We start from the raw sequence: 25,165 nt of genomic DNA on the forward strand, positions 1-25,165 counted from the left end.
GCACATCAACATTAATTTATCTGTACTTTCAGTGTTAAAGGGGAAAAAAACCATTGGGAAATGTGCATGTATTGCACAAATGTACTTTTTTTTTTTTTTTTGTAATTTGCCTTGGTATGTGCTTTAAAGTGATTGTAAAGTCTACTTTTTTTTCTATTAAAATAACAAGTATGTTATACTTACTTGCTCTTTGCAGTAGTTTTGCACAGAGTAGCCCAAATCCTTTTCTTCCCTGGTCCCTGGTTGGAGCTCCTGGCCCCTCCCTCCTGTTGAGTGCCCCCACAGCAAGCAGCTTGCTATGGGGTCACCTGAGCCGAGTTGCAGCTTTGTGTATCCATTCAGACACGGAGCTGCCTTTTGGCCCCATCCTTCTCTCTCCTGATTGGGTAACTGAGTTTCATTGACTCAGGCAATCAGGATAGAGTCCCGGATGGTTGAAGCACTCATGGACATAGAGATAGGTAGAGAGGGGGCTCAGGTAAATATTAGGGGGGCTGCTACACATAGAAGGATTTTTAGCTTAATGCATAGAATGCATTAAAATATAAAAAACGTCTGACTTTACAAGTCCTATAAATTGGTCGTATAACATAACTCCAATACAATTTCAGAAAAACAAAATAGGGCTCTGCCTCAGCATGTTATAGCTGAGCAGGGCTGATTGCGGAACAAAAAATATTCCATATACCAAAAGGTATTCATCTTGCACCAAATATGATGTTGCAATGGTAGGAGAAGGCATTGTCTCCCAGAGATTTCCAATTATCCTAAAGTGTGGTGCACATTGACCACAAATTATTCTGTGTGTCTGGGTTTGGAATAGTATTTTACTTCCACGCTTTACTGGTTCCAATTCCCTCTTCTCACTTCAGAAAACTCCAAACTATTACATTCAAATATATATGGGGATCCAATAGCTGTAGAGTGGGCCAAAACACTTTATATGCCCCCAAAACTCCTGGCGGTTTGGAAGTCCCACATCTCTTCAGATATTACAAGGCAGCACAACTGATCCAGTTATCTAAGATTTAGTCTAATAATTACAGACCAGACTGGATCAAACTTGAATCCCAAGCAGGTGCCCCGCACCCGATAGATCTCCTTATGTGGATGCTATATTATACCCCACTTTATCTTACTCTTTACAGCTTTGGGACAGGACTTGTAATGAGTTCTCTCTTAAATCCCTGCACACACCATTAGCCCCTCTTTTTAACAATCTAGTGTTTCCTCCAGGCCTAGCCCCACACCAGTATTTATGGTGGATAAACAAAGGTTTATGGGGCAGGACATCTTTTAGATCACAAAAGACTCAGATTGCCGGGATAATTCCTTCAAACACTTAATGCAGTATTAAACCCAAAACCAAAAATGTAATTTATTGCAGCAATATATTAGATATATTAGCAGTGGTGGCTGCATTATTTTTCTTTTATAAGCTTTTTTCCCTCTGTTTTTCCCTGGTGATCTGACCAGTAATATGCCTCCTGTATTAGAGAGAAACCACTCTGGATAAATTAACACAGGGGGCACGTTTAAACCACAGCATTGTCAGTCTGGGGCCTTGGGAGGAGAAGGAATGTTAGATGAACTAGCAGATTTAAAAACAGTATCAAATTGAAGGCAAACTTCAGCTCATACTTTAAGTTACAGCAGTTTTTGTTTTCCTTTTGAGATGCAGACTTTATATACATAAATAAATAAAAACTGATAGTTTTAAGCCCCCTGTCAGTGGTAATTGGTTTATTTCATCCCTGTAACTGCAAAAGAGCTTAGTCTGTTGAAAAACAACAGACTTACTGGCCAAATCACCAGATGAAAATAGAAAGAAACGAAAGCCTAAAAAAGGAAACAAATGCAGCCATCACATCCATACCACAGAACTGGTAATCTGCAATATAATAATGTTTGTGTGACGGATGTGTGAGCGGAATAAAACACACATGCAGAGCACGAGTGATCACAGGATTATTTATTGAGAGATTGGGTTGACAAAGAGTTGGGCAAGGATAGGTTCGCATGGGGCCGTACGTGCACAGACAGGAAATCAGGGCAATCTGACACAATATGGTTTAAGTCCAGTGTCACAGGGCATTAATCATGACACAACAGGGTAGGCAGCAGTTTGACACAGCAAGAATTAATTTTTAGCACACAGGGCTGTAATCCACGCACAACAGGGTAGGCAGGAATGTGTAAAAGCAAGGGTTAACACCAGCACACAGGGCAGTAATCCAGGCACAACAGGGTAGGCCAACATGTGAAAGAGCAAGGGTTAGGTGATTTACCAGCTGACAGCAGCCTCAGTCAAGGGGATCCAGGTAGGGTGGCAGAGAGAGGAGGTGCACAGGACAGAGGGAAGAGGTCCTTCATAAGCTGATTGTGGGTCCTCTGAGGGCTGTGAGCCCTGACCATAGCTTCAGGAACACACAGGCAGCAGTTGTGAGAGTGAGAGATATGGCAAGAAGAAAGAGCCTACAGAGTAACAATATAGCACAACAAAGGGAAGTAGTCCACTGGGCAGTAATATGACACAGCAGAGAGAAATAGTTCAAAGGGCAGTAAGCTCAGCCAATATAGAACTGCACAACCCAGGAGTCCCAGTGTCCAGAAATTAGCACAGAGTCCATGTGGGCACTAGTTCTAAACACCTTCTAGTATCTTTCCAGTGGAACCTCCAGACATGCTTTCCCGAGCTCTGAATAGTCTGACCCTCCTCTCTTAGCAAACAGATATCTGATAATTCAAGTTCAGCCAAAATCTCAGCCCCCAAATTATCAGTGCCGAGGTGTCCGGCTCTATCCTAGTACAGGATACAAAAACTTCTGTGCTACCTACTTAGAGGAGCCTCATCTCATACACTCTGTGGGACACAGGAACTCACAGATCAATTTATGCAGATAAGATGACTTCCTTAAACGCTGCCTCTGGATTAGAGGTCACTGATTTCACAAAAAAATCTAATATTTCTAACCTACGTTACAGTTTGCTTTTGGGTTTAATACTGCTTTAAGATGCCACCCTCCAAAATGTTTCGTATGCATCAAACATTCCATTTTATGCATTCAATCAAACAATCCACAGAGGATATCAAGAAGAAAACATTGTTTGAGAATAGATGTATGTGTGATAGGGGCCCAAGGTGAGGCATCTCAGCACTATGAAAATCTTGAAAAATTCTACGCTAGCTTTACCCTTATTGTGAAAACCTACATAAATGGAGAGTGCTCCTCACATACATATACGTTCCCGCAAGTGGAAATAATACTTACCAATAGGAATCTCAGCATTATACCAGCTGTTTTCCACAACACCAGATAAGTTACTCCATCAACTGGCATGGGAAGTGGATTTAGGAACAGAAATATCCAGAGGATTGGTTTCCGTGAACGACCAGGATATATAGAGGGATACTCAACACAACTCTAAAAAAGCTAATTACAAAGTCCCATTCCGTTGGTACCTGGTCCCATTGAGGGTCACTAAGATTTACCCAGATGTATCCCAGATGTATTCCTCTGTGGGCAGGAGGGTACTATATACCACACCTGGTGGTCTTGTCCCAAGGTTAGGAGATTTTGGACCAGGGTGTTCAGTATGATTCATTCAGTAACTAAGATAAATGTATCAAAAACTGCCAAAATTGTTCTTCTGAACAAATCGGTAGGGGACATTTCATAATGTATTCTAACTCTAATTTTTTATAATTTCTTAGCAGCTAAAATGACCATCGCTAAAGCATGTAAATCACATATAGTCAATATATATTAAAACAGGTGTGTATTATCCCACGCTCCCTAACTCGATATGTCCCTCACTTCTACCCTGTGTCTGATGGCTGCAACCAAATAATGGTGTTCCCACAACTGCAAACGAAATAATATCAAAAATGTTGGCTGCGCCTATCCGTGTGCAATCCAATTAATGAGATTCAATAGCTGAGGAGCCTGGAATTAACCCCAGCAGGGAAGGTGATTTTAGACCTGGAAACAGGTCCAAACTTGAGGTGAGCGCAGTGGTGAAAGGTGGTGGGAGTCACTGCACAATTGTATTAACTGAAATCCACAAGGTTGAAGGTGGGAAAACTGCGGAATATGAGAAGCACATTTAAAGGGAAAAATATTTGAAAGAAGAAAAGCACTACCGGTACTAATTGAATTATAGTCATCTGGGACTGTCACATTTGTTTTATTTATTTTATTTTATTGTACACGAGAAAGTTTGTCACCGAACAATGATAGCAGTTTTGTGGTTTGAAACGAAGTTGGATTGCACACAGATAGGCTTTGCTGGGGACCCTGGAGCCATCGGCTCCCATTGCTGTCAATCAAAGCCAGTGACTAGGGAGCGGGGGGCGGGGCCGAGTCCCACTGTCTGTGACAATGAGCGCAGCAGCAGGGCAAGCACGCACAAGTGCCCCCACGGGAAGAGGCTTCCCATGGGGGGCACTGGACAGAGGGGAGAGACCAGGAGCGCTGCCGGGGGACCTAAAAAGAGGAGGTTCGCAGCCGTTCTGTGTAATTCCATTGCAAAAAACAGGTAAGTATAGACATGTTTGTTTGTTTTTTTTTTTAGTTTTTTTATACCTTTACAATCACTTCACGTAAGTTAATGCAGTTGGTCACTTAGGCCCCGTTCACATAGGGGCGATCCGACTTCGGGTGGCGACCTCCGAGGTCGCGGTGCGAGCAGCGCGCCGCGACCTCAGAGCGGCCGCCAAGGAACTTCATAACATTGAAGTCTATGGCGGTCCCCTCCGGGTCGCCCCAAAGAAGCTCCGGACCCTTTTTCTAAGTCGGAGTGACTTGTGTCGCTCCTATTAGAACGGGTCCGCAGCTTCCCTATGGAAGGCGACCTACGGCGACCTGTGAGGCGACCAGGTCGCCTCACAGGTCGCCTTAGTGTGAACGGGGGCTTAGAAATAGTGTATGTATATACATTTTACAGGCTGATTGACACATATACTGTAAATGTTTTAGGATATGACATTTTTTGCTATTTACTGTTTTCTTATGAAATCTCACCACGCAGATATTTGTATCCTTGTTTACTGCAAAACAATAAAAACTATTGAAAAAGAAAAAAATGCAAATTTGTCAAAACCTATTTAAAGAGATTGGGGGGGGGGGGGGCTTTGCTGTTAAAAATAACATACACTTTTTAGACCAGTATTCTTTATCCACTTGCCGACCGCCGCACGACTATCTACGTCGGCGGTCAGCCCCTCACAGGCAAACTAACGTAGGGCTACGTTGCTTGCTTGTGAGGGTCTAGGGAGCGAGCGCGCGCCCCCCGGGGCGCGCTCCCGCTCCCGCGTGGTCACGGACCCCCCCGCGCGTGTGACCAGCGGACCCGATGTCCGCCGGTCACTCGGCGATCGGCGGGGGAGAGGGAGAATGTCAGGCAGCTTGTGTAAACAAACTGCCTGTCATTCTCCTCGCTGCAAAGACACTGATAAAACGGATCTGGTATGTAGATCCGTTGATCAGTGTCCTTACAGCTAGAGCCACAGCCAATCACAGTAGAAACCACGCCCCTAGGGACACACACAGCCCCTCCCTTCCAAATAAAGTTAACCCCTTCACTACCAGTGTATTTTTACAGTAACAGTGCATATGTATAGCACTGATTACTGTAGAAATGTCACTGGTAACCCCAAAAGTGTCAAAAATGTCAGTCAAGGGTCCGATCTGTCCACCGCAATGTCGCAGTACCGCAAAAAAAATCGCAGATCGCCGCCATTACGCGTTAAAAAAAAAAACAACAAAAATGACAAAAATCTTTCCCTTTGTTAGTAAACGCGATAACTTTTGCGCAAACCAATCAAAATACGCTTTTTGCGATTTTTTTTACCAAACATAGGTAGCATAAAATAAATTGGCCGAAAATTTTTAAAAATTTTGATTTTTACATTTTTTTTTGGGGGAATTTCATATAAAAAAATGTGAAAAATATTGTTATTTTTGCAAAATCGACGCTCTTTTTTTGTTTATAGCGCGTGATCAAAAAATCGCACAGGTGATCAAATACCACCAAAAGAAAGCTCTGTTTGTGGGAAAAAAAGGACGTCAAATTCGTTTAGGTACAGCGTCGCACGACCGCGCAATTGTGCGTTAAATTCACGCAGTGCCGAATCGCAAAATACCCCCTGGTCGGAATGGGGGTAAAATCTTCCGGGGCTTAAGTGGTTATAAGATGTTGTAGGGTGCATACACCATATAAAATAGGATTTTTACTTGGTACTTTGTTTTATTTTGTGTGCCCTGCATTATAAGATAATTGCAAGATGTGTCTGACAATAACGATTATCAGATGCAAATGCTGTATGGAGACAAGTCTTAAACAGTGTGGAGATAAACATACTATATAAAAGCATATAAAGTAAATTAAGTGAAAATCCCAATAAACTTTTTTGTGATAAAAATGTGATAAGTAATAAACCAGACTGAATGAAACAACTAAGGTCTTGTCTATGCACTTCAATAGGTTAACTGCTGCTAAATAGACATGTGTGGATTTTTTTCGTTCTAAAATGAAATTCAGACAAATTTTTCATTATTCAGAGATTTGGATCTATCAGAATACAATAATAACTAAATTAAATTACTCCCGAAATAACAAAACGAAATTTTGACTGCAAATTGAATCGGTTTCAAATAGAATTCAAAATCGAATTATAGTATAAAATAGAAGAATAGAATAAAATAGAATAGGAAAAAAAGGAAAAAAATATAAACTAATAGAATAAAACAGAACAGAAAAGAATATAAATTAAAAGAACAGAATAAAATAGAATAGGAAATAAAGAAATAGATTAGAAAATAATAGAATAAAATAGAAAATAATATAATATAAAAGAATATAATAGAAAATAAAATAATAAAATAGAATAGAAAAACCAAAAGAGTAAAACAGAACAGAATATAATAGAATACGAAATAAAGGAATATAAAATAATAGAATAAAATAAAACAGAATAGAAAATAAAGGAATAAAATAGAAAAGAATAGAAAATATTTTAATATAATAGAATAGAAAATAGAAAAGAATAGAACAGAATAGAAAAAAATAGAATAGAATAAAATAGAAAGAATATAACCATCTTTCGAAATTCAAATCTTGAATAGAATAATGTTGAATTTGAAAAGAATAGATTAGAATAGAATAGAAAAGAATAGAAAATAAAACAGTTGAATAGAAAAGAATACAACAAAATAGAAAGAATATAACTGTCTTTCAAAATTTTAATTTCAAATAAAATAAAATCAAATAGAATAAATACAAATTTGAATTTGATTCAGATTTTTTGAATTTGCTTGAATTGAAAATTCGAATCAAATTCTAAAATGAATAAATAAAACTAAGCTAATTCCCGAAAACAACTTTAAAAAAACAAAAATATTTAAATAACGAAATGAAATTAACATGCTAACCATGTTGTGATGATAATTAAGTCTGACAAGCCCCAAGCTGGGTGAAGTGAATGGGGGACCCCTTCTGAACACAATACCAACCTCAGTTTCCCCACAAGTCGCTAGTTGGTAACATTCACCCTCTCATTCACTTAGAAAAGTGTTTTCATTGCTTTTACTAGTTGTAAATTGATGTGTCAATGGGGGAGAGAATATTATGACTCATCAGACTATATCAAAATGTCAGTAGAAAGCTGTAGCTGAAGAAGGAGTTTTTTAGCTTTTTTGCAGTAGCGTTTTTCAGCTGTAGCATTTTTTAGTTTTTTAAGCAAAAATACTTCCACAAAATGGCTCAAAAACGCTGATTACTGCCAAATAGCCACTTTTTTTTTTATTTTTATTTTTGGTGTTTTTCAGCGTTTTTAAGCTTTTATCAGAGTTAGAGAGTTTTTACAGCTGAAAAATGCCTCCTAAAACCCACCAGTTCTGGGGGGGGGGGGGGTTCCAGCCAGAAAACACCCCTGCCAAAAACTACTGACAATAGCCTATGTGTGCATGGAAACATAGGATAAAATGCACAGGAGTTTACTTGCTGCAGGAAAAAACGTCTGACGTCAAAAACAGCAGCTGTAAAAATGTCCAGTGTGCATGAGGCCTAAGACTCAAAAAAAAAAAGGCAGTGGTATCATAAAACTTTACTAAACCAATTGAGACTAGAATAAAAGTGGAGATGTCATAAACCTCCATTAGCCAGGATCCTCAAATTCTTTTGAGGACTTATGTAAATAGCCAGGTTAAAAACAGTCTGGAAAATAGTTTGAACAATACACATTCTGCATCTGTTTTTTTAACTACCAGAGCCAAGCTCTATTCATATTCCATGATTCCTGCTGTGATGAAGTTACCTTTAGAAAAAGAGGTCACACTGATGTTTGGGGAAATGGCAATCAGTTAAACACCAAACACAATTATAAAAATAGGTCCAGAAGGCAGAAAGGACACAGTCAACCTCCTAAAAGAAGCATTCATAATACCCATATTATATTTGGGGTCTAACAAATTAATATTTCATTCTGTTAAATAATATGTTGGTATGTGAAAGGATGTGTCAGCATTGTGTCTAAGCATTATCAGCACACCTTCTGACAGCTCATTGGTACTTTTTAACAGAAATGAATCTCAAGGAATAAGATGCTGTATTTAGTAGCTCTGAGCTCTCATCTTACCACTGAAACTACTAAGAGTTGTGTATGAGATCCAGTGACTCTGACCATAGGCGTGCGCACAGGGTGTGCCTGGCACACCCTAATCACCCTGTCTGGCACAGATTCACTCTGTTTAGGCCCCTGATGTTTCACTATATGCTATGCTGACACTATCAGTATATACAGTATACATGTGTGTTTGAGCTTTGGAGTGCACACCCTAATGCAATAGGCTGCGCACACCTATGACTCTGACATAGAAGACTAGACTCAAGCAGGCCATATATGTATTAAAATTCAGCAGGTACCAGCTGAGTTTTGATTCTTGTATCATGTATGGACAGGGAGATTGGTAGATCAACTCCTATACAACTACTGTGTTGGATTTCCCACTCGATCAGTGCCACAGACTGTAGCCGGCAGTGCTGATCAGTGTATTCTGATAGCGGGGAAGTCCAGTGTGTGGATGGGGGAATTGAGTCATTTTTTTTTTCCTTTAACCCGCTGGTTGAAAAAAAAAAAAGACTCATCTCTTAGCTGCTTTACTTTGCAAGTGAATTGGACACTGCATGGGACCAAGGACCACGTGAACTTTACATACATTTTTTGAAAATGTATTCTCTTTTATGTTATTGATGTTTGTGCCTGTTCCGTGATATATTTTCTGTAAATATTTTAGGTGCCATTTTTCCTTTAATTAAAATGATAGTTACAAATCTTTATGCTGAATCTCTAAATGCTAGAAATAAAAGTAGTTATAAATTGAAACGGTGTTTTACCTTAATGCATTCTCTGCATTAAAAAAAACTTTCAATACCTGTTCCCTCCATACAGTCCTTCTCGATACAGCGATATCCCTATCTGCAGCTCTGCTACTGTATCTACCTGGTTTCAAAGAAGGCTCTAAGCCAGTGGTCTCTAAACTGCGGCCCAGGGGCCAGGTGTGGCCCTTTGCTTACCTTTATCTGGCTCTCTGGGTGCTTTTCCACCCACTGATACAAGACACTATTCCTCCCACTGACAATAACAATGGGGCATAATTCTTGCTACTGACATCAACAATGGGTCACTATTTGTCCCACTGACACTATTCCTCAAACTGATACCAATAATGGGGAGATATTCCTCCCACTGATAGCAATTGTGGTTCACTAATCCTTCCACTGAAACCAATGTTGGGGCACTATTTCTCTCACTGACACCAATGATGGGGCACTATTACTCCTACTGACACCAATGATGGGGCACCATTCCTCCCCCTGACACCAACAAAGGGACACTATTCTTCCCACTGATACCAAAGATGCATTATTTTATCCCACTGCCACCAGGACAATGTCTACTCCCAATGGCCACAGTCACCTAAAGTCTGACGGACTGTCAACTGGCCCTTTGTTTTGAAAGTTTGGAGTTCCCTGCTCTAAGCCATTGGCTCCTGATGCTGTCAGTCAAACCCTGTGAGGAGAGAGCAGAGGGCTGATCTAGACCACACACAGCCTGGCTCGGGAGTGTGCCCACGTGGGTACCCCCTCAACACACAGCTTGCTGAGGGGGCACCCCCAGGAAAGGAGGAGCGGACAGCGTCATTGGGGGACTCCAGAAGAGGAGGCAAAGGAAAGCTCTGTGCAATACCATTGCACAAAACACTTAAGTATAACTTCTTTTTTATTTTAATTTTTTAAAATAGCCTTTACAACCACTTTAAGGAATCTCCTAAAGCTCTAAATAGGAATTAAAAACCTTTGCCTCGGTGAAGAGTTTTCATATTGTAAATTCTGTTACATTCCTGTTTGGGCGTGGCAGTGAGTAATAGAGACACATTTTAAAGGCAAGAATTGTAACAGTAGATGATGTGAATGGTGCCTGTTTCCGTTAAAACATTTTGTTGCAACAGTTCATGTATATAAAGGGTTAACTGCTTAGTTAACTTGCCCCAGTGATGTTGAATATCATTCTTCTGGTGCTTAGATTGTTGTCCCAGAGCAGGAAAATCTATGCACAGAGTGGGATCTGACAGTGTATTCATTACACATGCATTAGAAAACAATTATTTTAATAGTTGCACCATAACTGTAGGTTATCTTACAATTATAGACTCTATACATATCTCCTAAATACCAGTAGTAAAACTGAAAAAAAGAACACCTTTTTTGTTATGAAAGCTATCATTAATGGCGACATTTTGTTACTGAAAGGAAGTCGATTTTCTGCTAAGTCTGTTCCAGATTTTAAGATGGAGATCAAAAAAGAATACCTCCTCTGGGGTCCACAATTTTCACTACAGCTCTTGTCTTAGTGCCAAGAACAGCATTCACAGGAGAATTCAGAATGACTTCAAAGGTCTCATCGTCTTCTTCTAATCCATCCTGGGTAATTGCTATATTCCAAGTCTTGGTTGACACTCCTACAACAAGTAAACATTTCAATTACTCTTTTAATTACTATTTCAAACAACCTGGTGATAGGGAAATATATTAATTAGCATGTCTGCAGTTAGATGGGAAGAGTCGATGGATGCCATTGTGCTTGCAAAAATCTGATTGCTCTCCTGCTGTTCTCTCCAATCACAGAACATGCCTGTAAAAGCCCCTGGACAGTATTATTTAACCCATACTGTGCTTCTAAACATGCAAGATGTTAATTTAGGGCATTAGTAATGGCATTTTCTTTCAGATGGGATTTTGATACAATCTGCAATCTAACCGCTGTAAATGTGATCATGTATACATTCCTAAAGCATAAATCAGTATATAATAAACTGCACTAAGGTGGCCAGTCAAAGCCAAGTAACTGAATATATACTTGAACATTTTTTTAGGAAAGTAACATGAACTGCTTAGTATGAAGAGTTACATTTCACATTAAATGTTTACACGTAAAAGCAACATTAAGTGCCATCTGTTAAACTTGGCAATACTCAACTAAGAATGTTTTGTAGATGGTTAATGGCTTTTTGCCTAAGGGCCTTTTTACACTAATGTGCCTTTATGTGGATAATGGTTCATATATATTAGGCATAAACAATTAACTTTAGTGCACATGGTTTCCTATGGCCATGTTCACATGCTAATGAAAAACCCAGCACATAGAATATGTTCCTCTTGGAGAACAAAGTAAATTATCCTTAGAAGGGTGCTTCTGAGGCATTGTAAGCTGTAGATTGATTGGGAAGCCTTCTTAGCTTCAGAGTTCTACTTAACTGTATATTGCCATGTGTGTCTGGAGGCAGTGTATGTAACTCAGTTTTTAGATGTTGTACCCAGTCAAACTTTCTGTGCCCTTGTCCTAGGAATTCACACAAAAACAGTTTTTACTCAGTTTTCAGCCTTTTTGTGAATTGAACCTAAAGCCTAGTACAAACAGACCAAATGTCGGCCGACATTGGCTGGTTCAATAGAAACCATCCAACATTCGGCCGTGTGTATGGCAGCCAGGCTGACAGAAGGCGGCTGTTCCGCCATCTTCTATTGAAGGCTAATGACCGAAACACAGTCTACCAACCGCCTCCCGATCCAGTCTCTCAGCCAACGTCTGGGAGCACTAACTGGAGAGTTCTGGTGGGGGAGGGGGGGGGGGCTGCCCTTACCCTTATCAGAACACAATAGCTCAGCAGGGGAGATCACTGTACTAACACCGGATTGTTAGTACAGCGCTCCAACATGAGCTGACAGCTTTATTTCTGGGTTTGACGGAGAAAAAACGAGTGGTGTGTACTAGGCTTAAGACGGAAATAGTCAGTTGAGATATATGCTCTATTTATCTCCAATATAATTGCCAAAACAGGTTATAGCATTAATTTCACCAATGTTACATATCAGTTATCTAAAATGCACATCTGAGGACTGTTATACTCCTTTATATATACCATTTTCTCTATATCTTTAGCCAAAACTTTTTCTTTGTTAGTTGTGGATGGTGTAGAAAAGGGTAGACCCTCTATCAGGTTTTTATTTCTGCCTGTGTTCCCACTGTAAACACTCAGAGTCCACTGCAGATAACATAACTTGTATAAGCCCTCGTTCACACTGAATGCAGTTTTAAAATAGTGCTAATATATGCAATGATTTCAAAGCCCCAGGACAGTGCGATTTCACCTTTGGCTTGTGATTTCATGCCCAGATGTCAATGCAAGTCGCACATGAGATTGCCAAAAATATTGCAGGAACTATTTTTCAAATCACTCTACTTAAAATCGCACCTTTAGAACAGTATCATAGAAAGACATTGGTTGCGACTTCAGGTGCGACTTGTAAATCGCATGTTGCACCTGAAGTCGCATGGGTGTGAACAGGGGCTTAATGTAGAATTTGGTAAGTCACAACACCTGCTAGGGAACACTCACAGTATATAATAAAAATGTGTAGCAGAGCAGGTATCAGATGTGCCAACAGCATCTGTCTTGAGAGGTGGAATGCAACCTGGCTGATCTGTACCCAAATGGGGAGGTTTTCAGGAAGAATGGCATGTCCATATCCTTTCCCTGCTTGCCTGGAACCTCTCCCTGCCACTAATCACTATTCTTGTTTGACTGGTGATCTGTCCTTACACTACAACATGCAAAATGTGCACCAAGCCCAGTAGCCAGGGTCTTAAATAGACTCTGTCTGAATCAAGATGGTCGCCAGAGTAACATGGAGCAGCAGGATCTGACTTCCTCTCCACCTGCAATGCCACTGTGTTAAGCGCTACCTGCAGAGAAAAAAAGGGCACCTGCCTACATATTTATTCTGGGAACTGTTTTGCCAGGGCTAAAAATCCAAAACTTAACAGTTGTCACTGTAACAGGTGAGGGGAAATCTTCTGCTAGGGACATCAGACAACTGAGGGGATTTTTCCCTAGTTTAGAGACATTTGCTCCTGCTTTCTGTTGTGATTCTGCTGCAGAACACAAAATGAAATCTGATGGGAATTTCTGAAGGAACGTAGACTTATTTCATTACTGATTTTATTGAAAAATGAAAATAGTTTCAGCTTTAAAAACACTTTAAGTGTAAGGTCAACTGACTTTGCCTATATTGGAACTCACAGAAATACTGCCAGGTAATGAACCAACAAAATAAGAACTTTAGGCATGCACCAACAAAATATGAACTTTAACCACTTGCCGACCAGTCACGTTGACTGTACTGCGGCAAAGTGGCTCGTTATCGTCTGGCGACGTAGACCTACGTCACCAGATATTCCCCTCTCTCGGAGGCTCGCTCCCGCTGTATTTAGTTACAGCGGGAGTCAGTCCAGGGGAGGAGCGGTGGTGATCATCGCTGCTCTTCCCCGATCGTCGAGGATCTAGTGTGGAAATCCGCCCGCTTGTGTAATCAAAGCGGGCGGATCTCCTAAGTGACAGGCATGGTCAGGTCGCAGGGTTCAGCATAGCTGAACCTGCGATCTGTCCCTGTGTCACTCAGTCACCTCCCCCCACACACGTTAGTAAGCACCAGGCATACATTAACCCCTCCCTCTCCGATAAAAATTAACCCCTTCCCTGCCAGTGTCATTTTTACAGTAACAGTGCATATGTATAGCACTGATTACTATAGTAATGTCACTGGTACCCCCAAAAGTGTCAAAAATGTCAGTCAAAGGTCCGATCTGTCTGCCGCAATGTCGCAGTCCCGCAAAAAAAATCGCAGATCGCCGCCATTACTCGTTAAAAAAAAAACCACCAAAAATTAGAGAAATCTTTCCCTTAGTTAGTAAATGCAATAACTTTTTCGCAAACCAATCAAAATATGCTTATTGCAATTTTTTTTTTACCAAAAATATGTAGCAGAAAACAAATTGGCCAAAAATGATAAAAAAAATTTGATTTTTACATTTTTTTGGGGGGGAATTTCATATAAAAAAAATGTGAAAAATATTGTTATTTTTTCAATATTGTCGCTCTTTTTTTGTTTATAGCGCAAAAAGTAAAAATCGCACAGGTGATCAAATACCACCAAAAGAAAGCTTTATTTGTGGGGGAAAAAAAGACATTAATTTAGGTACAGCTTTGCACGACCGCGCAATTGTCCGTTAAAGTAACACAGCATCGAATCGCATAATATGGCCTGGTCAGGAATGGGGTAAAACCTTCCGTTCGTAAAGCGGTTAAAAATACGCTCATTGAGAATTTTTTAGTCAAAGACATGTAGCTAAATACATTTTGGCCTAAATATATGACAAAAATTGAATATATTGGATATTTTTAAACTCTCAAATTAGAAAAATATTGTTATTTTTTCAAAATTGTCGCTTTTTTTAATTAATATCGCAAAAAATGAAAATCGCACAGGTAATCAAATACCACCAAAAGAAATCTCTGTTTGTGGGAAAAAAAGGATGTAAATTTCGTTTGGGTACGGCATTGCATGACCGCGCAATTGTCAGTTAAATTCGCACAGTGCCGAATCGCAAAAAGTGGCCTGGACGTAAGACAGCAAAATCCTCCGGTGGTAAAGTGGTTAAGCATATACCATGCTCTGCTTGCATGTTAGTATTATTTTTGTGTGTCCAGGCTTCTGTGTTTTCAATAACAGTAGATAGCGTGGATAGCAGGGCAAGTGCCAGAAGTGGTGGAACAGATTTTCTGGCTAAAAAAATGCCCTGCTGTTTGGTGTTTCTACTCACATATTTTTTTTATTTTACTTTGACTGGTTGTGTAATTTGAAGTTGAAAGATTAGGCAGGGGCAGGTAAATAAATATATTTGACACTTCGCAAGGCACTAATATCTAATGTTAAAACCTGTGCAACATTGTGATCTTTACATCACAAAGGTTCTTTTTAATTTTCAGAATCTCTTTTCATTTGTTTTGAAGGAAGTTTTGGATAAGAGCATAACTCTTTTGAAATCTATTTATCCATAGATGATATTAGGATGGAGTCTCTGAGTTTCGCCACAGGTTAAATTACTAAGTCTTGAACAATTTGGTATAAAAGAAGAGGACAGTCTGGTGACCATTTGTAAGACTGTCAGGGAAGAAGGCCTGGGAGCAAATATGAAAGATCTAGCAGTGGCATTAGGATTATAAATCTATTTATGTTGGGTCTAAAGCATATCCCATATTTTCAGCATAGTGATGGTCAATAGTGAAGTGTAGGGTGAGAGCAACCTAGACTTTTTAGAAATCCAAAGAATGTTTTAGAGAGTAGCAGTACCCAAGACACAAGCAGTACCCAAGACACATTCTTAACCTAAACAATTCTAGTCAAAAATGCTATCTAGTAATAGCGTTGCAGTTAGGCACTGCTAGTCCACATGTCTGTTTGGACCTTGATAATATAGTACCAAAGAGCTTTGGTTTCTTCTGGCCCAAAACTATTCACCGTAACGTTGGGAAAAAACAAAACAGGAGGTATAACCAATGGTATCATTTGGAACAAGAATAGCTCTTGGAAGGACATTCATTTTGATCATATTAATTTTGCTTAACTAGGAAGGCTATCATCATTGGAGATCTCCTTGGTAAATTAAATAAAGATAAGTAATTATCTTGAAATAAATCTGTTAGGTGGGGGTTGAGATGAATCCCTAAATATTTATTAAAATTTTCAGATTTCTAGGTGAAAGAAAAGTGCAGTTTAACCCTCTGGAACTCAGACCTAGACAGTGTAAGTTTCAGAATTTCTGATTTAACTAGATTAATTTTGACGTTCAAAATGTTTCCGAATGAGGTCAAGACTGACATCAAATTAGGGAAGGAGGTATAAAACAGGATTGTTTTAAATAAACTGATGTTGGTGTATATAAAAAAGATTATTCACATATGCAGATTATGTATTATGTTATTGTGTTTATGTATTTGTTGATAATCTGAATCTCATGATTATTCACATTTTGCCTAATGGTGGAGAAGAATGGTTCTAGAGAGATGGCAAACAGGGTGATAAGGAGCATCCCTAGTGGGTGCCATTATGAACTGTATAGGGTTCACTCAATGTGACATTATTCCAAACTTGGATTATAGAAGACTCATATAATGACAAGATCCAGTGGTGCATTTTAGGTCAGAGGCCAAAATGTCAGAGTGGCCATTAGTTAACCCCAGTTTACCTTATCAAATAGCTTCTCTGCATCAGTGAAGAGGAGTTGAGTAGGCTGGGATTGTTTGTGTACATAAACTATAAGACAGATTGCCCTAAGGGAGTTAGCTCTAATCTCCCTACGAGGGATGAATCATGAGAAATCCACTATGAATAGAATGAATGGAAAGAAATCTAGTAGTAATAGCAAGCACACTAGTGCACAATTTTAAATCTAATTTGAGCAAGAGAATTGGCCTATAACTTTCCAGTTTAAGCAGTACTGTCACCCGTGCCCTGGAGGTTAACACCTTATCTGCTCTTTTTCTGTGATGGAGTTAGCATAAGAGGTTAAGCGTGGCAAAAAATCGCAAGGTAAAGTGGTCAGTCAGGTGTTTTACCCATAGCCATGCCCTTCAAAGCTCGGAGGAACTCACCCTCTAAAGCTTTAAGGGAATCTGTTAAACCATAATGAAATGTTTGCCTATCACAATGTTTAACACATTCCTGGCAGAGATCAGCCTGTGATAGGAAGATATTGGGGGGACATTGCATAGATTTTGATAAAAGTTCTTAAAGGCATGTGCTCTAGCGGGGGTAATATGTATAATCTCGCGCAAGGGTGTTTTCTTCTTGGGGATAAACAAGGCCTTTTTTGTCTTTAAATTCCTGGCTAGGAATTTCTTTAGTGTATTATCCTATTCATAAACCCTTTTAGGAGATTAAGTGAAACATCTCTTTAGTTTTAGACTCTATAAGGATTTTAAATCTTCCCTTATGCTAAGAGTATTTAGGAAGCTTCTTGGTGAATCAAGAGCTCTATTTGCTGGTTACATTCTCACTTCTTTCTAGCACCTAGTTTAATTAGTTTTGTCTCATGATCAATTTGTGTGCGCCCCATAGAAGGTCAGGGGTGACACCAGGTGTGTCCTTCTTACGAAATATCATTTAAGGTCATGAGTCAACTGGGACAAATCTATAGGATCTATAAGAAGAGAGTTATTTAGCTTCCAGTGATCTTTACAGGTTGGAAGCTTGGGTATATACATTTATACTGTTTAATGTAAACTTATTTTAGGGCAGGTCAGGTTCACTTTAAAAAAAAAGTTAATGTAGAAGTTTTACTAATAGTGTGAACACACAGTATATTAACATTTTCTATTTCCATGTTTTTCTTTTTCTAATGGTTATGAGGGGCTTCTTAAGCTGAGTTCAAAATGCCACATTGTGTAAAACTATACACATAACTGCTTTTATCCTGATATACCCTCTTCTAGTTTTCAGTTGAGTAGAAAATGTTCAACATTTGCTTGTAAAAGTTTTGAAGCATGGCCTACTAAGAGTCATTTCCTGAAGGGACAGCTATTGAATGTCACTGTGGGTGACCTACACAACTAGGGTCTGTAAATATGGAGGACAGCAAGCAAAGATGAGACGGTCCTGCACCCAGGACTGTCACATAAACTGTAGAGAAGTAAAACACAAATCTGAGCCCAATTATTACATGCCCCACACTATATGAATTTAAAGCAGTAATAAAGCCAAAACAAAAATGCATTAAATTGCAGCTCATCAATTCTAAGTGTGGAGATTTTTCCCTTCATTTTCACCCGGGGGTCCAGCCAGTAAGTAGCATTTATAGGGTTGAGACTATTTAACACTGACAAGGGTGCTCGGGTTTTATCAATTTATGTAAAACCTTAATCCCAAATGAAGATGGTCACAGCCTGGTATTCAGAATAAGCCAAGTAGTATATGGCGGCAAGGGACTGCGAACTGTTGAAGGAGAGGTAAGTATTACAGGATTTAGCGCTGCTTTAAATGTGGTGAATACAACTCTATGATTATGTTACCAAAAAACTGTCAAAAAATCAATTCAATCCCCATGTTATTGCCATTCTATTAATAAGTCACAGATGATGCTGTAGATGTGATAATACATCCTCATGTATGTGTCAGTTATTAGATCAGACATTTCTATTTGGTTCTCGCTGTACTTATATTTGAAGATTTCTACTTTTTTTCTACTATATTGGTGAAATAATGTATGACTTCTAAAATACTAACAAACACTTGATAGCATGCTTTATTCTCTACTGCCTAGCCATATAGTTCTACTATATTTATTGTTTAGGCAAAAAGTCCTATGCGCTCAGCAATATGGTAGCAAACAACTAACATCTAATTCCATCCTGCAAGTGAGCAGAAAGTCTCTTTGTTGGCAGGCAAAAGCCGCAGCTCTCTTTTTTTAAGGTTTAGTAAATGTAACAACATGCCAAAATCTCCCAGAAAATCACTATGTTTTACTACTAATTAATTAAGTATAATGTAAGTAAGATAATGCTTTGTTATAGCACATTAATCCCCTGCTGTTTGGATAAACAATGCCTTGCACAAAAATTTGCAGACATAAGATAACTATATTATTATGTTTAAAAGAGCTTTCATCAGACACCATTTTAATATTCTCTAATACAACAAGAGAAAGGAAAACAAAAGACATTTAATGCAACATTTACTCTTCATTAGTTGTATTCTAGTTCTATTAATATATGTTCTTTAATACAAATGCATCCAATTATTATTTGGGTAATGTAAAGAATAAGGTGAAAAAAAAAACTTGTGGAAAAAAATGTTGTACTTCCCCTTTAAGATGTAAAAATATAAATTCCCAATAAACAGCAATTAATCATTACACCAACTTCATAGTAAATGATAAATCCAGAACTGGCAAACACAATAAGAGAATCATGTGAACAAGAAGTCCAATCAACATGTGTCGAGTGAAGAAACTTCTTCAAATGCACCAAATTCAGTGCATCACCACCAGAGGTTCAAAAGACTCTTACAAAAGATATATGACCCCTTACCAACCAAGGTCATAAGTGCATAGTTATGTTGTATTTATCATGAGGATAAAATTGGCAAGCTTGTTACAAATCATCAAGCCCTTGGTACTGAGCCCTCAAATACTTCCACAGTAGGCAAACAGGAGACATCAAGAAACAAAGAAGACCAGATAGTGTAATCCTATAAAATCAGCTTAATTTATTTAATAAAGGAGGGCAATCCCAAAACAAGGAATAAAATATCATAAAAAAAGAAAAGTACACCCTTGGCAGTGGCTGACATGATGACGTCAGCAGCCTAAGCCTTGCTGATGGGTTTCATCACAGAGGAAGCTGCTGAATGCCTATCACACATAAAGACCAGAGAGAAAAAAAAAAAAACAATTTATCATTCACTATGATGTGGGTGTGATGATTAATTGCTGTTTGACTCATATTTTTACATTTTAAAGGGGAAGCACAACATTATTATTTTTTCCATCTATTTCTTACCTTGTATTCGTGTATAAATGAGTGCAGCTTCCCCCTACTTATTATTATTCTTCCATTAATTTCTTATTATTGTTATTATCATCACAATTGTTTTTGCACAGTGGCTTATTGATTGTTTTATTGAGCACAGAGGTATTGCAAAATGTATTTAACATAAATAATAAGACATGATAAAGATAAAAAAAAAAAAAAAAGAAATACTGGATATTTATAATAAAACTTTTAGTACTCCCAAAACATTTATGGTGGACTTTTTATTAAAGTTCCCACTTCACATAAAATAATAGTGTAGGTGCCAGCTTTACCAAATCATATTATTATTTTTATTAGACACTGCGGTTGATTTAGGCTACGTTCACATCTTGGCGTTGCTATTTACAGGCGTTTCTTAGGCGTTTTTTCAGGCGTTTTACAGGCGTTTTTACAGGCGTTTTTGTGCAGGCGTTTTTAGGTTGACAAGTGATCAAAGGAATGATCAAAGGAAAAAAAATAAAAACGCCTGTAATCTGCCAAAAAAGAAGCTCATGTACTTTTTTGAGCATTGGGCGTTTTGCTTAAAACGTCAAAACGCTCAGATGTGAACAGGGGCCATTGAAATGAATAGGATTTGTCTTGTTGGGCATTTTTGGAGCTGATCCTAGAGCAGAAAAACGCCCCAAAAACACCCCAAAACGCCTACATGTGAACGTTGATTTGCAATGGCACCCCAAACGCTGTGCGATTTTGCCGCGATTTCCACCTGCAGAATCGCGCTAACATCGCGCAAACAAAATCGTGGGTCGCATTATGCCCCAAAGAAGCTCTTGTACCTTTTTTGGGCGTCATGCGACCCGCAATTTTGTTTGCGCGATGTTACCGCGATTTGGCAGGTGGAAATCGCAGCAACATCGCACAGCATTTGGGGTGCCATTGCAAATCAAGGTCAACGCACAGGCGTCCCGCGATTTTCAATTATTTACGGATCGCGGGCAGAACCGCTGTGATTCTGCCGCGGTCTGCTACGCTAACATGTGGACGTAGCCTTACTGTAAAAGGAGTGGAGGTTGTTCACCTAGAAAAAACATAATGTTTGCTATGAAAAGTATATGATTACTTTGCATAGTCAGTTATAGTAAACAGGGTAAACTAATAAATAAACTCAGTAAATAGGCCCTAATCAACCCCAGTGTCTCTTGCTTACCAGCTTCCCTATGTGACTTAAAGCCTAAGCAACTTAGAATAGTAGATTAGGAGAATTGGTGGTGTTTCATGTCATTAGATATTCTGTTATTTTCAGTGAAACATACCCTGCCTGGCTGACCTGTAAGTGAGAAAGCAAAATCAACAATGCACAATATTGTGCAGCATTACCTAGCAGGAGACAGAGCCTGCTTGTATGAATAAACCATATGGGTGTTTCATGGACATATGCTGGATAATATACATGGCCAAAAGGTTTCTAATATATCAACACATGCACAGATAATATTTATTTAGACTAAAGCCTGTCATGGCATACACAGATAAGATTATTTCAAAATAACGCCCATCATAAAAATTGTGACGCACTGTACAAACTGTTGGCGCTATATAAATCCTATATAATAATAACAATAACACTCCTTATCCTGTGCTATGTACCTTCTAGTTCCAACACTTTAACCTCCCTGGCGGTATGATTCTTTTGGATTTTAGGTGCTGAAAGCGGTACCATTATTTTGCATGTAATTCTTGTGAATGAGCAGCCCAAACCAATTGTATACATTTATTATATATTATATATATATGTATACATATATTATATATATATATATATATATATATATATATACCTATATATATATATATGTATATATATAATGTATACAGTTGGTTTGGGCTGCTCATTCACAAGAATTACATGTATATATATATATATATATATATATATATATACGTATATATATATATATATATATATATATATATATATATATATATGTACATATATATATATATATATATACGTATATATATATATATATATATATATATATATAGTTATATATAGTTATATATATACATATATATATATATATATATATATATATATTGTGTATATATATATATATATACTGTATATATATATATATATATATATATATATATATTTACATAAAAGGTACAGTAAAACTGCAGGAAAGGGCACTGGGGGGCAATGTAATGTGAATTTATTTTATTTTGAATGGTATCAGTGTGTTTGGTGTGTTTTGCATTTGAATTTGCCGCCGGTTCCACCCCCCTGTGAACGTCACGTCGTCGGAGATGGAAGCCAGGGCTCGCAGACGATCGGGAGGAAGCCCCGCCGCCGCATACCGCCCGCATTCTTCGCTGGATCCCGGAGAAAAGGTAAGTAAAACCTCTACCAGGATCCAGCGATCTTCCTAGCGCTACCCCGAGTGTGGCTCGGGGTTACCGCTTTTGGCTCTAAAATCTAACCCCGAGTCACGCTCGGGAATACCGCTAGGAAGGTTAAATGTCACCCCTGTCAGTTTTTTTTTGGTTTTTTTTTTTTATCTTTTGCCTTTTGTGTCTTATTACAGAGATTTCCTTTGTTTCCTGTCTTGTAGCCAAAACAGGAAGCGAGAGGAATTCCCTCAAAGGGAATCCTGGGGTGTCACCAGGGTCACCAGAACTAGTGTCCCAATTGGAAGACTTCTCCTCTATTTTTGTTCTGATGTCAGCCCAAAATTTGTGATTTTCTTTTGCTTTCACTTTTAATGATAAAAGTAAACAAGACATATAAAGAGGGTGAGTTTCCCTAACGGGGGTACAGGCATCAATATATTCCTGCCAGGTGTTCTAATTTCTCTCCACTCCATCCAAAAAAAAAAAAAAAACGTTTACCTTTAGTGACACTTTAACCCACTTTCCCCTATTGCTCTGATCAGTCATGTCTGGGTATGGGGGAGCACTTGACAAGCTCTTTGTCTTCACACAATACAGCCTGTGCGGCCTAAGTGGACAATCACCAAACCCCATAGATTGTGCAACTGCCTTTTCTATCAGGTATTGCCAGTTATTGCCAACAATGTTAAGTTGGTAGGGGAAAAGGGCAAGTGAAGCAAACATTTTTGACATTGCAGCTTACCATTTGTAGGATGTGATGGATGCATTTGTTTTTTTTTTTTTTTTTTAAGGCTTCCTTTCTTTTGTATTCATCTGGTGATCCAGTCAGTAAATCTGTTGTTTTCCAAAAGAACAAACAAGCTATCTGCAGAATGTATCAGTTACAGAGATAAGATAAACCATTTAAAACTAGCAGGGGTGCCTACAATTGCCAGCTTTTATTTATATATGTAAAACCCTTAACCCAAAAGGAAAAAAAAAACTGTTTGCTATCACTGATTATAAAGTATTAGCTGGAGTTTTGCTTCAATTTGTTACTGTATTTAAATATGCTAGTACACTCCTCCCCCCAGACTAACAATTCTACTGTTCAAAGGTGCCCCTGTGCTCCTTCATTCAGGAGTGGAGGCGCGGGGTGTGTTACTGGCCAGATCACCAGGAGGGAAAAAGCCTATAAAAGGAAAACTAACCACAACACATCTTATGATTGGTAAGCTGCAATATATTACATTTTTGGTTTGGAGTTTAATACTACTTTAAAATGGTTGAGTTTTAGTTTTTATGACAAGTTTCCTTTAAGATGGTCACTTTTGCACTCATATCTAACACATTTTATCATTCTGGTTCTCCTTTAAAATTGTATATTGTGAATACAATTGTATTTTGTGAATATAATTGTATATTGTAAATAGCCAGTTTTAAGAATGTAGTCATTGAAATTTAGGCGCAGTAAACTAAAGTCAAAGAGGCATGCAGAAGATGCCTTTATCAGTATCTTGAAAAATCTGCTCTTAGGCAATATTATGGTTTTTAAAGTTTGAATTCAGTGCAGGTTCACTAGAGAAAATCTTATTTATCAATATGCCTAAAATAATACTCTCTATAGTGCTCCAGAGCAACCAAATAATCTCAGATCAGCTCCAGAAAGTATCAAGATAGAGGCTGTTTGGATCTGGCTGGTTGCTGTACATTAATACAACCTGTACGTATGTAACACATATGGGCTTATGATGCACAGTATAACATCATACATGACATCTGTGACAAAGGACCTAACTGCAGTGGTGGGATTCAAAAATTTTAGTAACCAGTTCCGACTTTCAAGCATGGTGTAATTTTTTTAATCTTATGTCATTTAGGGGTCCGATCTGTCCACCGCAATGTTGCAGTCCTGCTACAAATCGCAGATCGCCGCCATTATTAGGAAATAATCAGAATTGTCGTTTTTTTTGTTTATAGCGCAAAAAATTAAAATCTCATAGGTGATCAAATACCACAAAAAGAAAGCTCTATTTGTGGTGAAAAAAAGGACATCAATTTTATTTGGGTACAGACTGCGCAATTGTCAGTTAAAATAACGCAGTGCCCAAAAAATGGCCTGGTCATGAAGGGGGAAAATCTTCTGGTCCAGAACTGGTTAAATTAAAAGCAGGGAGTTAGTAAATCAGTGAGTGGTGGTGGACACATCAACCTCCCCCTTCCTCTGTATGGAGAGAGAGAGAGAGAGAGAGAGAGAGAGAGAGAAAAGAGAGAGGGAGGGAGGAAGGAAGAGAGTATAAGAGAAAGAGGGATGGAGAAAGAAAGGATGAAGTAAGGACAAAAGTAAGAGGGATGGAGGCAGAGAGAGAGAGGGGGAAAGAAAGAGGTATGGAGGGAGGGAGAGAGAGAGAGGGGGAAAGAAAGATGGATGAAGGGAGGGAGAGAGAGGGAAAGAAAGAGGGATGAAGGGAGGGAGAGAGAGGGGGAAAGAAAGAGGGGTAGATGTAGGGAGGGGGAGAGAGAGGGGGGAGGGAAAGAAACAGGAAGGGAGAGAGAAAGAGAGATGGGAAGAAAGAGGGATGAAGGGAGGGAGAGAGAGGGGGAAAGAAAGAGAGATGGAGGGAGGGAGGGAGAGAGAGAGAGGGGGGAAAGAAAAGGGATGGAGGGAGAGAGAGAGGGAAAGAAAGAGGGATGGATGGAGGTAGAGAGAGAAAGAGAGGGGAGGAAAGAAAGAAGATGGAGGGAGGGAGAGAGAGAGATGGGGAAGAAAGAGGGATGGAGGGAGGGAGGGAGAGAGAGAGAGGGGGATAGAAAGAGGGATGGAGGGAGGGATAGAGAGAGAAAGGGAAAGAAAGAGGGAT

General features: G+C 38.8%; 1 protein-coding gene across 1 annotated transcript in view; it reads right to left on the reverse strand.

Moving 5' to 3' along the window:
- The window catches only part of FREM1 (FRAS1 related extracellular matrix 1), a 226,311-nt gene that overhangs the window by 26,125 nt on the left and 175,021 nt on the right, over window positions 1-25,165 (reverse strand). The window contains exon 30 of the mRNA XM_082264047.1: window positions 10,872-11,021. Coding sequence (XP_082120173.1) covers window positions 10,872-11,021 — 150 coding nt within the window. The remainder of the gene's footprint in view (window positions 1-10,871; window positions 11,022-25,165) is intronic.

This window comes from Pelophylax lessonae (assembly GCF_965119305.1).
Source record: "Pelophylax lessonae genome assembly, chromosome: 1".
Classification (NCBI taxonomy): domain Eukaryota; kingdom Metazoa; phylum Chordata; class Amphibia; order Anura; family Ranidae; genus Pelophylax; species Pelophylax lessonae.